This window comes from Barbus barbus, assembly GCF_936440315.1.
Source record: "Barbus barbus genome assembly, chromosome: 3".
NCBI lineage: Eukaryota > Metazoa > Chordata > Actinopteri > Cypriniformes > Cyprinidae > Barbus > Barbus barbus.
In genome coordinates, this window is record NC_136731.1 from 24,433,300 (window position 1) to 24,447,075 (window position 13,776).

The window sequence follows — 13,776 nt, forward strand, 5'->3', positions numbered from 1 at the left end:
GAGCGCTGGACATTCCCTCCCCCCACCTACAATCCCTGCCGGCCGGGGGCTCGAACTCGCAACCTTTCGATTACAAGTCCGACTCTCTAACCATTAGGCCACGACTTCCCCCCATATGTGAGTTGGCGTCGTGAGAAGTCGAGCTGTGAACAACAAGGAGCGCACGGAAGTTTGATGCTAATTTTTCCGTTTGTCAGACTTTATTTTGACAGTCTGAGTTACACACGATTCATTTAAATCCCACAACGAGCTGGAGGTACATAAAGGATGGATAAAGGAAAGCGAAAGCTGTGTTTTTAGACGCTAACGTGCGCTTCCTGGCGGGTAACTGGAATCACTCCATGATACGAGTCTTGAATCTTCATAAATATAATGTTATACTGTCTGAATGTAACGTTAGACTTACTGTACTTTAGTGGATTTCTAACTGAACTTTGTGTCATTTGTGCTTCAAAACCATCTTCATGTACACTACCATTCAAAAGTTTGAGATCAGTAAGATTTGTAATGCGTTTTAACGAAGTTTATTGCTCATTAAAGGCTGTATTTATTTGGTTAAAAATACAGGGAAAAACCCTGTAATTTTGTAAAATATTATTGCAATTTAAATGAACAGTTTCTATTTTAATATACTTTCAAATAAAATGTATTCCTGTGAAGCAAAGCTGAATTTTCAGCATCATTTCTCCAGTATGATCCTTTAGAAATCATTCTAAAGTGATGCTTCATTTTTAATTTTTTGGAACCTGTGATACTTTCTTCAGGATTCTTTTATGAATATATAAATTAAAAAGAACAGCATTTATTCAAAATGGATATCTTGTGTTACAGTATACACTACTATTCAAAAGTTTGGGGTCAGTACATTTAATTTTTTAAAGAAATTAATACTTTTATTCAGCAAGGATGTGTTAAATGGATAAAAAATTATAGTAAAGACTTATATTGTTAGAAAAAGATTTCTATTTTAGATAAATGCTGTTCTTTTTAACTTTGTATTCATCAAAGAATCCTAAAAAAGTATCACAGGTTGCAAAAACAATATTAAACAGCACAACAGTTTCAACATTGATAATAAATCAGCATACATAATTTCTGAAGGATCATGTGAGACTGAAGACTGGAGTAATGATGCTGAAAATTCAGCTTTGCATCACAGGAATAAATAATATTTTAAAGTATATTAAAACAGAAAACTAATATTAGAAATTGTAATAATATTTCACAATATTACTGTTTTTTCTGTATTTTTGATCAAATAAATACAGCCTTGATCAGCAGAAGAGACTTCATAAAAAATCTTACGGATCCCAAATTTTTGAATGGCAGTGTATGTGACTGTTTAAATAAATTACAATAAAAGTTAAAAGGTGATTAATATGGTAAAAAAAAAGATATAGGATCTATAAGTCCAAACATTCATAAACATGTTTACCTAAAATCTTGTTTATTGTGTATTTTTCCCAGATATTGAGCATGTCTCTTCTTCATGCTGTCGATGAAGCTGTCAAGATGTGCAAAGCTGAAGAATCAAGACTCACTGAAAACATCCGTCAGTGCAAGGAGATTTTACGCTCAATGTGCGGTAATCTAAATAGTTATCTTGTTGTTATAAGTTTCTTGTGTTGTAAAAAGTTCAAGTTTATTTAGAAAAGCTTAATTTATGCCGTATTTTTGCAGGAGAACTCGTGTGACAGAAACCAGTGAGCTGGAAACTGCAGCAGCCATCGGTGCTAAAGATGGTTAGAGGAAAATCATTTATCTATTTAAATTTATTTGTCATATCATCCCACATCATAAATTACACAATCGATCTTTGTTTCTGCCTTCTAAAGCAGATATTCTGCCTGAAGAAAAACAAGAAATTGAATTGTTGGAGCAGGTTTTAAAAAAAGCACTAAAAATCCGCAGCACATCTGAGGCTCATAAAGAACTTCACCCTGACAGTAAACACCCTAATGAGAGAAAAAATAAAGCACTCATTAATTATACTGTTAAAGAGGAAGATAAAAAAAAGCTGGCGAAATCTGTCCCTCTCTCTGAGACGTACAAAAAACCCATTCATCACAGACGGGCCGGAGGGAATGTGACCCATGGGGCCCCCTGGACACGGCCGGTTCTGGTCCGGAAGGGACCAAGTGCTCATCCGGTGGTCAATGGAAGGCCGTCGGTCCAAAAGAGTGCTTCAGCGAAGATCTCTTCCACACGATCCCTGCACAAGATGTGTGTCAAAGCCACAAACGCTGAAGAGTCATCTGAAGATAATTCCCCATCAGTCTCCTGCCAAGAAGTGTCAGCATCTGGTAAAGATGGGAAAGTCACAACAGGAAGTGTGCAGTCTAATGAACAATGGTATGTATATGATCAGATAGTCATCTTTGTTGTGTGCAAACATGAAATTGTTCTTTAATCAAATGCATACACTCTATTTTCAAAAGATATTAATGCGTTTATTCTGCAAGAATTCATTAAATTGATCAAAAGTGACAGTTGTTATAGAAGATTGATATAAATAAATGTTGTTTAGAACTTTCTATTCATCATAGATTCCAAAAAAATGTCAAGCAGAACAACTGTTTTCAACATTGAAAATAATTAATGTTTCTTAAGCAGTTATTCTTCATATTAAACTGATTTCTGAAGGATCATGTGACTCTGAAGACTGGAGTAATGATGCTGAAAATTCAGCTTTACATCACAGGAATAAATTACATTTTTACATTTAATTAAATAGAGAGGTTGTTTTAAATTGCAATAAAATTTAAAAATATTACTGTTTTTACAAAATATTTGATCAAATAAAATACATTTAAAAAAAATGTACCATTCACAAATTTTTGTATGGTATATGTGTTGTATAAATATTAAATATTTTCAAATGTAGCTTTTATGGCTTTTCTTTGTTGTTGTTGTAGGATACCATCTCCTTTGTTACCAGCTTGGCGAGCACAGAGAACAAAACAGAAGCGGTCAGTCTGAAATTGTCTTTAAAAATTAAAGGAATATTGTGGATTCACATATAGCTGAGCACTTTCAGTAGCATTTGAGGCATAACATTATTTAGTAAATAATTCATCATTTAAAATCATGTCACAGTAAAGCACTTACAATGGATTTAAATGAAACAATTCAAACCTTAAAATACTGTTTTGAAATGAAAGTCACAGGACATATGTTTAGCATGAAACTAGTGTAATAAAAATTGCTCACCTGGTCTGTGAAACATCAGTTTTAGTCTTGTTATCAAGATGTAAAGCAGGTAAATCATCTTTTTTTTCCACAAAATACACACAAGTAGTATTTTTAAACTGAGAAAAATCTAAACATAAAATGATGCGAGTGACTTATAAGTAGAGGTTTCACTGCCTAGAAGAGTAGTTATAGTGCCAGGTTTGTAAGGAAGACTTCAAGTAAGTGCTTCATGTAAATACCTTGCTCCATTGACTTCAGTTGTACCTTCATTACCATGATTTTCACTTTAAACAGATGTTGATAGAGCTTTACTTGCATTAAACACAAAATATTTCTTATATAAATATATGTAGAACAATGAATTACACTTATTGTTGTGAGAAAAAAAAGCATTTTATTTCAGATTGTGGAAGAAAGTGTTAACCCAGCAATCAAAGCCAGTACCAGAGAGAACCAAATTCACAGAGAGACTACGAGACACTGTATCCTTTTCAGATCAATCCTGTTGCGTTTGATCAGTATCACCTCAGACATAATCAGTGTATCCGTGCAATCATCATTACTCCTGTTGTTGTGGACCCTCAGGCCATCCAAGATGATGAGTAGATGAGTTTGTTTCTTCATCAGATCAGATTTGGAAAAATGTAGCATTTTATCACTCTCTCACCAACGGATGCTCTGCAGTGAATGGGTGCCGTCAGAATGAGAGCCCAAACAGCCGATAAAATCATCACAATGCACAATAATCCAGTAATCCACACAATTCCAGTCCAACAGTTTGTTTTTTGAAGTGAAAAAAAAAAGGTGTTTGTAAGAAACAAATCCTTTCAAAAATGCAGCTTTTCACGTCACAAGACATTAACTGATGGGCTGGAGTGGTGTGGGTTATTTGTGGATTATTGTGATGTTTTTATCAGCTGTTTGGACTCTCATTCTGACGGCACCCATTCACTGCAGAGCATCCGTTGGTGAGCAAGTGATGTAATGCTACATTTCTCCAAATCTGTTCTGATGAAGAAGCAAACTCATCTACATCTTAGCTTGAAAGTGAGTAAATTTTCCATTTCTGGGTGGACTGTTCCTTTAAAGGTGCTGTGTGTAGGATTGAACTAGGTATTACAGTCCAAATTCAAAATGTTGGAGAGGGTTTTTTTCACCCGCCCCGTCCTCCTCAGACTTGACACACACACAGGTTGCCATATTAAGCACACCAACAGGAACGAGCGCACATAAGGATGAATGAAATGAAATGCGCCGTGTTTTCCACCATCTGGCAACCTGGGTGCTGAAATACCATTGGGTAAACTGGCAGTGAGCGGGTTTCACAAACCGAAACAGAGACCGACATTCTGGCACGGAACGCCCATTTTCAAAGGAGAATAACTGACTGTAGCATTGTTTTTCTGATAAACAAGTATGTTAACTTGGCATGTTTCTTAAATATCTGCAAACATATTATGGTATTTGTATGCTTTAGTAGAGTCAAAAACTTACATACAGCACCTTTAAACATGACATCTGACTAAAATCTTGTAGTATTTTGTTGTTGTATGTTCCTAAGCTGCTGTTGAATCAGTTCCCATCTGAATTGCCTTCTGTATGTCCTGCTGATATCACAACAGAGCTGGACGTGCTTACACAGCGCTGTCTTGACCTGATGCACTGCTTCAACGCAGAGCTACAGGCCCAGAAGGACTCAACTTCAGGTACCTGCTCCTGGGGTAGAAAGATGGAGGGCTGCAGGAAGACAGAAGTGTGTGGGTGGAAGTAGGGGGCTGAGAAATGAGCTGGATAGCCCTGTCATCTAGCCATTATTCTTCTGAGTCACAGGACGTTTCTGTTTGTGTGTCTGTGTGTGTGTGTGTGTGTGTGTGTGTGTGTGTGTGTGTGTGTGTGTGTGTGTGTGTGTTACAGGGACCTTGCATGAGAGAGAATATGAGTCCTTGCAGATGCTTGAGGGTTTGGAGAGGATGACGACAGAGCTTATTGCGTGTGCTGATCATCGGAAGAAAGGTACTTCAGAATCTCCAGCTGCACAATTAATTTGACGTCATTTTCATGCCAGGGTTCCTTGCTTGTGATGCTATTCATTTGTTACTCACTTGCTTAATGAATATTGCAAATTTACAAAACGATTAAAACCGTTTCAGTGTGCAGGTCAAGAAAAAAAGCAGTGTGTTAAAGAGTTAGTAAACACACATTGACCTTTTGTAACAACATGCCTCAGTTGCAGATTATGTAACAGCTATATTTACATGTGAAACAATTATAAAGCACAAAAAAAATTTAATATTACGTAATGTTAAACTTTTTTTTTTTTACCAGCAGAAACTGCAATTAATACATTTTAATTTATAGAATGTAATTTTGTGTATTATTATTATTTTTGATAAATATAATGTTTATATAATTATAATATTAATAAAAAATTAAGACGTTAATATTAAATCGTAATTTAATTATATTTTATTTTTTATTTTAATATTATTATTATTATTAAATAAATTATTTTATTTAACGCATGTATCAGCTTGTCCCAACCTGACATTTATGAAAATTTCTTTTGTCACAATTAAACCTTTCAGTTCAAATCTGCCTTTATTATGTAGTGGATTCTTTTCTGAGTATGTTGGTGTGGTTTCATTGGTTTAACTTGTTAAACAACAAAAAGGCAGATATTACGCCACCAACAGATAATTGTAATTGTAATACCGGGGCTAGGGTTCTTTAAGAACACCAACATACAAAACCATTTTTTGTGACAACTAGCCCCGGTCTAGTTTATTCTGAATGTTCAGAATCAGAATCAGAAAGAGCTTTATTGCCAAGTGTGTTTGCACACACAAGGAATTTGTCTTGGTGTTATGAGCTTCCAGTACAGAAAGTACAAACATAGTGCAGACAACATATAATTAAGGTGATAAAGAACACTAATGAAGAGAATATACAATAATTAAGAATAACAATAGTAATAAAAATAAAAATATACAGAAAAGAGACATGACCATAGACAGAACTGTGAATGTGCATGTGTCCTATGTACAGATGAAGGTTTGATGAGTTATTTACAGATGTACAGTACCGGGGTGTGTTATGTGTTGTTAAGGTGGGATACGGCCTGGGGGAAAAAACTGTTGTTGTGTCTGGCTGTTCTGGTGCTCAGTGATCTGTAGCGCCGGCCAGAGGGCAACAGTACAAAGAGAGAGTGAGCTGGGTGTGAGGGGTTCAGAGTGACTTTCTTAGCCCTTTTCCTCACTCTGGAGGTGTAAAGTTCTTGGAGGCTGGGCAGAGGGGCACCGATAATCCTCTCAGCAGTTCTAACTGTCCGTTGTAGTCTTCTGATGTCTGTTTTGGTAGCTGAACCAAACCAAACAGTTATAGAAGAACATAGGACAGACTCGATGATTGCAGAGTAGAACTGTTTCAGCAGCTCCTGAGGCAGGTTGAACTTCCTTAGCTGGCGGAGGAAATACAGCCTCTGCTGGGCCTGAGTCAATGTGATTGTCCCACTTCAGGTCCTGGGAGATGGTGGTGCCCAGGAATCTGAATGACTCTACTGAAGTCACAGTGCTGTTCATGATGGTGAGTGGGGGGAGAGCAGGGGGGTTTCTCCTGAAGTCCACTATCATCTCCACAGTTTTGAGCGTGTTCAGCTCCAGGTTGTTAAGACTGCACCAGACAGCCAGCTGCTCAACTTCCTGTCTGTAAGCAGACTCGTCACCGCCCTTGATGAGGCCTATGACTGTAGTGTCGTCCGCAAACTTCAGGAGCTTGACAGAGGGGTCCTTTGATGTGCAGTCATTCGTGTAGAGGGAGAAGAGCAGTGGGGAGAGAACGCAACCCTGAGGGGCGCCAGTGCTGATGGTGAGAGTCCTGGATGTGAGTTTGCCCAGCCTCACTAGCTGCTGCCTGTCTGTCAGGAAGCTGGTGATCCACTGACAGATGGAGGAGGGCACAGAGAGCTGTCTCAGTTTGTCTGAGAGAAGGTCAGGTATGATGGTATTGAAGGCCGAGCTGAAGTCCACAAATAAGATCCTTGCATAATTCCCAGGTTTGTCGAGGTGTTGCAGGATGTAATGCAGTCCCATATTGACAGCGTCATCCACAGACCTGTTTGCTCTATAGGCAAACTGAAGAGGATCCAGCAAGGGTCTAGTGATGTCCTTCAGGTAGGCCAGGACCAGTCTCTCAAGTGACTTCATGACCACAGACGTATTTGTATGGTATTTGTAGTGATCACAAGCTTAGTGTATATTCTGAGTTCAGTCTACTGCAATAAAACACATCACACCCTTCATCTTCAGGCTATTTGGGTCTAATGTGGTGTCAGTAGCCTGTAATCTGTTCACTCTCCATTAAACACGGCCAGTTGTGTCTGCTCTGTGCCCAGTATCACAAATTCATTCCCGATTTCTACAAGTGGACACACCGCCCATTTGTCCAAGTAGACAAAATTCCCATCCCTTTCTCAATGATGTTAACGGTTATATTTTTTCTAATTTATTTTGAAGTGTTTCCTTAGGATTTAACGGTTAAAATCTCAAAGCTTCTCACATGGTTCTTCATTTTGATACTTCATCCTCCACAAACCCAAAGACATTCCCCGACCCGGAGGGATCAATATACGAGAGTTCCCATGTTCATGCTTCTTGGGAAAGCAATTAATGTACTTTAGATGCTTGCTAATTTTCCATGTTATGCCTTATTCTTGGCATTTGGTATTATTAAGTATTATTAAGAAGATTATTTATAAATGTGTTCTATATTCTATAGTGCTGTCAAACGATTAATCGCGATTAATAGCATTCAAAATAAAAGTTTTTGTTTACATAATATAAATATATACATGTAAATATTTTCAAAATATATACTGTGTGTGTATTTCTATATACATAATAAATATAAACAGTACACACACACACATATGTTACGTAAAAACATTTATTTTGCGAGTAATCGTTTGATACACTAATATTCTAATATATTAAAATCTTATTACAGATTTTGCAGTTTAGTTGTGAATTTGCTCCACTGTGCGTTTCATACAACTTGATCCGGATCATACGGGGGGATAAACTGGATGTAGTTCTAATGCAAATCTTTCCTGCGTTTCTCAGACTGGGAGAGGTGGGATATGAGGAAATCTGGAGCTTTGTGTCCCGTCCGGAGGAGAGGTGAATGGGGTGACCTGGCCCATTCCTGCCTGCCGCCCATCCTGTCATACAGCAGTGAGATTGAACTGAGAGAGCTGGAAAGCCAAAGGCTCAGAGTAGAACAACTTCAGCAGGCCGTTCGTCTTCAGCAGGTTTAATATACTTTGTCTTTCTTTCTTATATTCAGGAAGTAGCTTTTTCTTCTTGTTTTATATTCATCAGCTTCTGTTTTAAACCCTAGTGAGCTGTCTAGCTAGACAGCAGTCATAAAATTATTCTGCTGTAAGATACCTTATTTTGGATGGAATTTAAAGGAGACATATTATGCCTCTTTTAATATTTTGTAATATAAGTCTCTGGTGTCCCCAGAATGTGTCTGTGAAGTTTCAACTCAAAATACCCCACAGATCATTTATTATATCATTTTGAAAATGCCTATTTTGAGTGAAAGCAGAAACGCTCTGATTTTTGTGCCCGTTTCTTTAAATCCAAATGAGTTGCTGCTCCCCGTTTATCATGTTTATCGCACTGAAATCATGAGTTTTAAACCATATTAGTTTAAACTTCTGATATACGGTTTCCTGAGTGCACACATCCGAAGCACATGGACAGAAAGCTGCTGTCACAGCATGTAAGTAAACTTAGTTCACATTCGCACACAAGTTTACGTTAAAAACGAGACGGGGGTAGCTGCAGCCTGGAGCAATGGGCGTGCTGAAATGAGGCGTTCCGAAAGGTGAATCAGTACAACAAAATCTACCCCTAACCCTACCCCCACACCCTGACAGACAGCTTTGTCGACCAATCATTAAGACCTTTCTCCACGCCCCTACCTTTTGGCACGCCCTAACCTTTCACCACGCCCATTGCTCAAACCTGCAGTTATCCCTACTTGTTAAAAACACACACGAGTTACAAAAACAGTCAGTTACTGTATGTCTGTGAAGGTAAACAGCTGGGAAATAAATTGCATGATTATTTTAGATCTGAGTGGCAGCAACATACAGTACATAAATAACATACAGTACAGTAAATAAATCAACAAATCCACTGCTCTGTCTCTGAGGCTGGGACTAAATAGTGTTCTGTGCTCAGAAACAGTTAGCATGTTTTGCTCAAACTATCACCATGGCATTAGAACTGCTACACCATTGTCGCTTGTGAAATCAAAATGACGGCGCAGCGGGTGGAAACTTACAGATTAAGGGGCAGTAATATTATAATGAGATCCCTTTGCCACGTCACCAAGGGAGCGAAATCAGACGCGCTCGTTTTTTTTCAGACACTTGCATAAAAAGGCTTACTAAAACGAAGTTACTGGATTAATCTCTTTCACATTTCCCTGGTTGGTAGATGCACTGGGGACCTGATTATTCAATAACAAAAATGGTTAGAATTAAAGTTGTGATGAAAAATAAATTGTAGGGCTACAAAACTGTTAAGCGCATTTAATGGCATTCGAAATAAGATTGTTTACAAACTATATGTGTGTGTACTCTGTATGTATATCTAAATACACACACATATATGTATATATATATATTTTTAAATATTAGTATGTAAATATATTTATGAACTGCCTTAATTCTACGTGGCATTGATTCAACAAGGTGCTGAAAGCATTCTTTAGAAATGTTGGCCCATATTGATAGGATAGCATCTTGCAGTTGATGGAGATTTGTGGGATGCACATCCAGGGCACGAAGCTCCCGTTCCACCACATCCCAAAGATGCTCTATTGGGTTGAGATCTGGTGACTGTGGGGGCCATTTTAGTACAGTGAACTCATTGTCATGTTCAAGAAACCAATTTGAAATGATTCGAGCTTTGTGACATGGTGCATTATCCTGCTGGAAGTAGCCATCAGAGGATGGGTACATGGTGGTCATAAAGGGATGGACATGGTCAGAAACAATGCTCAGGTAGGCCGTGGCATTTAAACGATGCCCAATTGGCACTAAGGGGCCTAAAGTGTGCCAAGAAAACTTCCCCCACACCATTACACCACTACCACCAGCCTACACAGTGGTAACAAGGCATGATGGATCCATGTTCTCATTCTGTTTACCCCAAATTCTGACTCTACCATCTGAATGTCTCAACAGAAATCTAGACTCATCAGACCAGGCAACATTTTTCCAGTCTTCAACCGTCCAATTTTGGTGAGCTCGTGCAAATTGTAGCCTCTTTTTCCTATTTGTAGTGGAGATGAGTGGTACCCGGTGGGGTCTTCTGCTGTTGTAGCCCATTCGCCTCAAGGTTGTGCGTGTTGTGGCTTCACAAATGCTTTGCTGCATACCTCGGTTGTAACGAGTGGTTATTTCAGTCAAAGTTGCTCTTCTATCAGCTTGAATCAGTCGGCCCATTCTCCTCTGACCTCTAGCATCAACAAGGCATTTTCGCCCACAGGACTGCCGCATACTGGATGTTTTTCCCTTTTCACACCATTCTTTGTAAACCCTAGAAATGGTTGTGCGTGAAAATCCCAGTAACTGAGCAGATTGTGAAATACTCAGAGCGGCCCGTCTGGCACCAACAACCATGCCACGCTCAAAATTGCTTAAATCACCTTTCTTTCCCATTCTGACATTCAGTTTGGAGTTCAGGAGATTGTCTTGACCAGGACCACACCCCTAAATGCATTGAAGCAACTGCCATGTGATTGGTTGATTAGATAATTGCATTAATGAGAAATTGAACAGGTGTTCCTAATAATCCTTTAGGTGAGTGTATATATACAGTACACACACATACAGTATGTAAACAGACTTTTATTTCGAATGTGATTAATCATTTTGCAGCCCTTATAAATAGCGATAAATTCATTTCTGTTGTTATAGTTTTAGCAATTTAAGCAGTTTTTTCAACATTGATGATAAAATAAAGTTTCTTGAGCAGCAAATCAGCATAACAGAATGATTTCTGAAGGATCATGTGACTATTTTTTTTGCTTCAGTTTTAGTTTTAATAGTTTTAGTGCATCACGTTTTTTATGTTTTTAAATTAAATTAAAATGACAAATGTTAACTAAGCTACTTGTTGAAATAAAATAAATTGTTTTGTTATGTTTTACTTTATTTCAGTCCATGTTTATTTTATTTCATGGAATTGTTTAGGGTTCCAGTTTCATTCTTAGTTTAATAACCTTGTGGCATACACTGTATGCTATCGAGGTATACAGCAGAGCAGTAATCAAATGTTGCCATGTTTTCTGTTTTTAGGCGATGTCTGATAGCCTTGCGTCTTACTGGAGCTCTGGTCCCAGATCCGCTGGACCCAGTGCCGTGCTTCTGCGTGGCTTGTACTCGTTGCTGGCGGAGGGAGGAGTTCAGTTCCCATCTCTGGTTTTGGATTCTGAGTCAGACTGAGCAAAAACAAGACAGTATTTCAGGGTTAGTGAACTGAATTCCCTGAAGAACAGCAGACACAAAGCCGTTCTCCAGAACGTAAGCGTGTTCGGCATGTGCGTTTGGCTCGGATGTTTAACAATCGGTCACGTGACTAGAGAGTGCAGCTGCTGCTAAGAAACTCAAATAAAGCTTCCAGCTGACGTCTCTCGTGGTCCGTGAGTCAGTATTTCATTTCGTGTCATGCTCCTCCATCCCGCTTATATTTTTTGGCTCTCTGATGAGTTCTTCCTGTTTGAATTCATTACTCAATGCGCCAAACCACTGGCATCTTTTGAATGTGAGTAGCATGTCCTACTGAAGCCTGTGGTGTGGTGTTTTTGCCAGCAGAGGGTGATGTGTTCTTAATGCTGTCCTGACTGTCTTCCAGAGCCGCTATTGACAGCATGTGTGGCATGACGTCTGTTAGGACAGAAAGTCATTTAGACTCATACCACAGGTTATGAAAACAAACAAAAGTTGTGTTTACGCCAATGCAAATCTGTATTATGAACTTCTAAACACTCTGGAGCCACGTCGTACGTATAAAAATGTGTGTTATTCGAGCTAAGTGTCTAAATCATGCTTTTAGGGGTGAATCTAGAGTTGTAGGTGTTACTGACGCAGTTCCTGTGTTTGGATTTGCATCTATAAAAACAGTCTAGTCTGGTAACCTTGTACACTCTACAAGATTTGGAGGCCAAAACTCAATGTTTTATGTAGATTGTTGCAATGAAAATTTTCTGCTGGTTCAAGTACAGACTTTAGTCAGCATAGCGGCATGTTTCATTTTTGACAGGCATGTAAATGAGGGATAGAAGTACAATGTGTTCAGTGGACGGTACTGTTGTTTAACAACATAACGATTGTTCAGTTGATGAAATGTCTTTTTTGTCTAAAAAACACTAGACAAAAATTTAAAGTTTTGAAAGTTGTGGGTTGTGAATATTACATGAAGACTGTAAGTCTATCCCACACAGACTCATTTTCATCCGCTTGGCATCTAACCTGGCTAAGATCTGCATTAAAAGACATTCATTGGATATAATTTAATCAAGCCAACTGAACATTTTAAATGCAGAAAGTCAACATGAACATTTGGAGTTTTGGCCTCCAAAGTCTTTTATGGTGTACATATGGCATAATGTGAAAGTTGTAAAGTCACATGGTCAGGAGAGGAATTTAAAAACTGCATGTAACTTTGCACAGATATTAGTATTTTTCAGTAAGGTTAGTATGTTTTGTTGAATATTTCTGAACCTGTGTATATTTTAATGTTTCTCAGTGCCTTGACTTGCCCAATTCGCTTAAATCTTGCAATTCTTTCTCTCTATTCTGAGTTTATATCTCAGAATTCAGATTTTTTTTTCCCCTCAAAAATGCAAGAGATAAATGCAGAACTGTGCAATACTGAGAGAAAAAAGTCACAATTGTGAGATAAACAGTTGAAGTTACCTTTTTTAATTTTTTTATTTTTATTCTGTGGCAGAAAACAAATAATTGCGAGATGGAAACTCTGAATTGCGAAGGAAAAAGGTCTGAATCTGCGGCATGACATCTGTTAGGAAAGTCCCTTAGTTTATAAAAACAAACAACAGTTGTGTTTACACCAATGAAGTTACATATAATGAACATCTAAACACTCTGGAGCCACATTGTAAATACAAAAATGTGTGTTGTTTGAGCTAAAAAAAGAATTGTGAAATATGAACTCAGAATTGAGAGTTTTTTTTTTTTTTTTTTTTTTTTTTTTTTGTCCTCAAGCAATTATCAATGTTTTGGAAGACTAAAAGATTTAATAATGAAATTGAATCACTTATAGTGCTTTCCATCCAAATCCATTTCACCTGACTTTAAGAGTTGCTTCACTGTACTTTTTTCCCCCAGGTAGGAAATTCAAAAGTTCTGAGTTGGATGTAACAATCAAATCTGATCTTTTGCACTGCCTGAACAGGAATGAAACTGCATCTGTTGCCTCTGATATCTGGTGTGTCTGCATCAGTTGCCATAGTGACTATGAGAGTAGCTGTCATTGTGGAAAGACA

The 13,776-nt window shown here is 38.0% G+C and overlaps 1 protein-coding gene across 1 annotated transcript; it reads left to right on the forward strand.

Moving 5' to 3' along the window:
- Window positions 1-115: 115 nt before the first annotated feature.
- Window positions 116-13,433, forward strand: tedc2 (tubulin epsilon and delta complex 2). The gene is made up of 10 exons (XM_079380713.1): window positions 116-324; window positions 1,468-1,580; window positions 1,681-1,742; window positions 1,836-2,352; window positions 2,916-2,969; window positions 3,596-3,674; window positions 4,769-4,898; window positions 5,107-5,205; window positions 8,310-8,497; window positions 11,567-13,433. Exons 2-10 carry the CDS (start codon window positions 1,477-1,479, stop codon window positions 11,711-11,713), a joined length of 1,380 nt encoding a protein of 459 aa, XP_079236839.1. The 5' UTR covers window positions 116-324; window positions 1,468-1,476; the 3' UTR covers window positions 11,714-13,433.
- Window positions 13,434-13,776: the final 343 nt, after the last annotated feature.

What these genes read in the sequence shown, in the direction of transcription:
- tedc2 (XM_079380713.1), top strand. Translation starts at nt 1,477, where the DNA reads ATGTCTCTTCTTCATGCTGTCGATGAAGCTGTCAAGATGTGCAAAGCT. An exon ending in CAGAGAGACTACGAGACACT is followed by an intron (nt 3,675 to 4,768) that starts GTATCCTTTTCA and finishes CTGTTGAATCAG; the next exon opens with TTCCCATCTGAATTGCCTTC. An exon ending in AGGCCGTTCGTCTTCAGCAG is followed by an intron (nt 8,498 to 11,566) that starts GTTTAATATACT and finishes TTCTGTTTTTAG; the next exon opens with GCGATGTCTGATAGCCTTGC.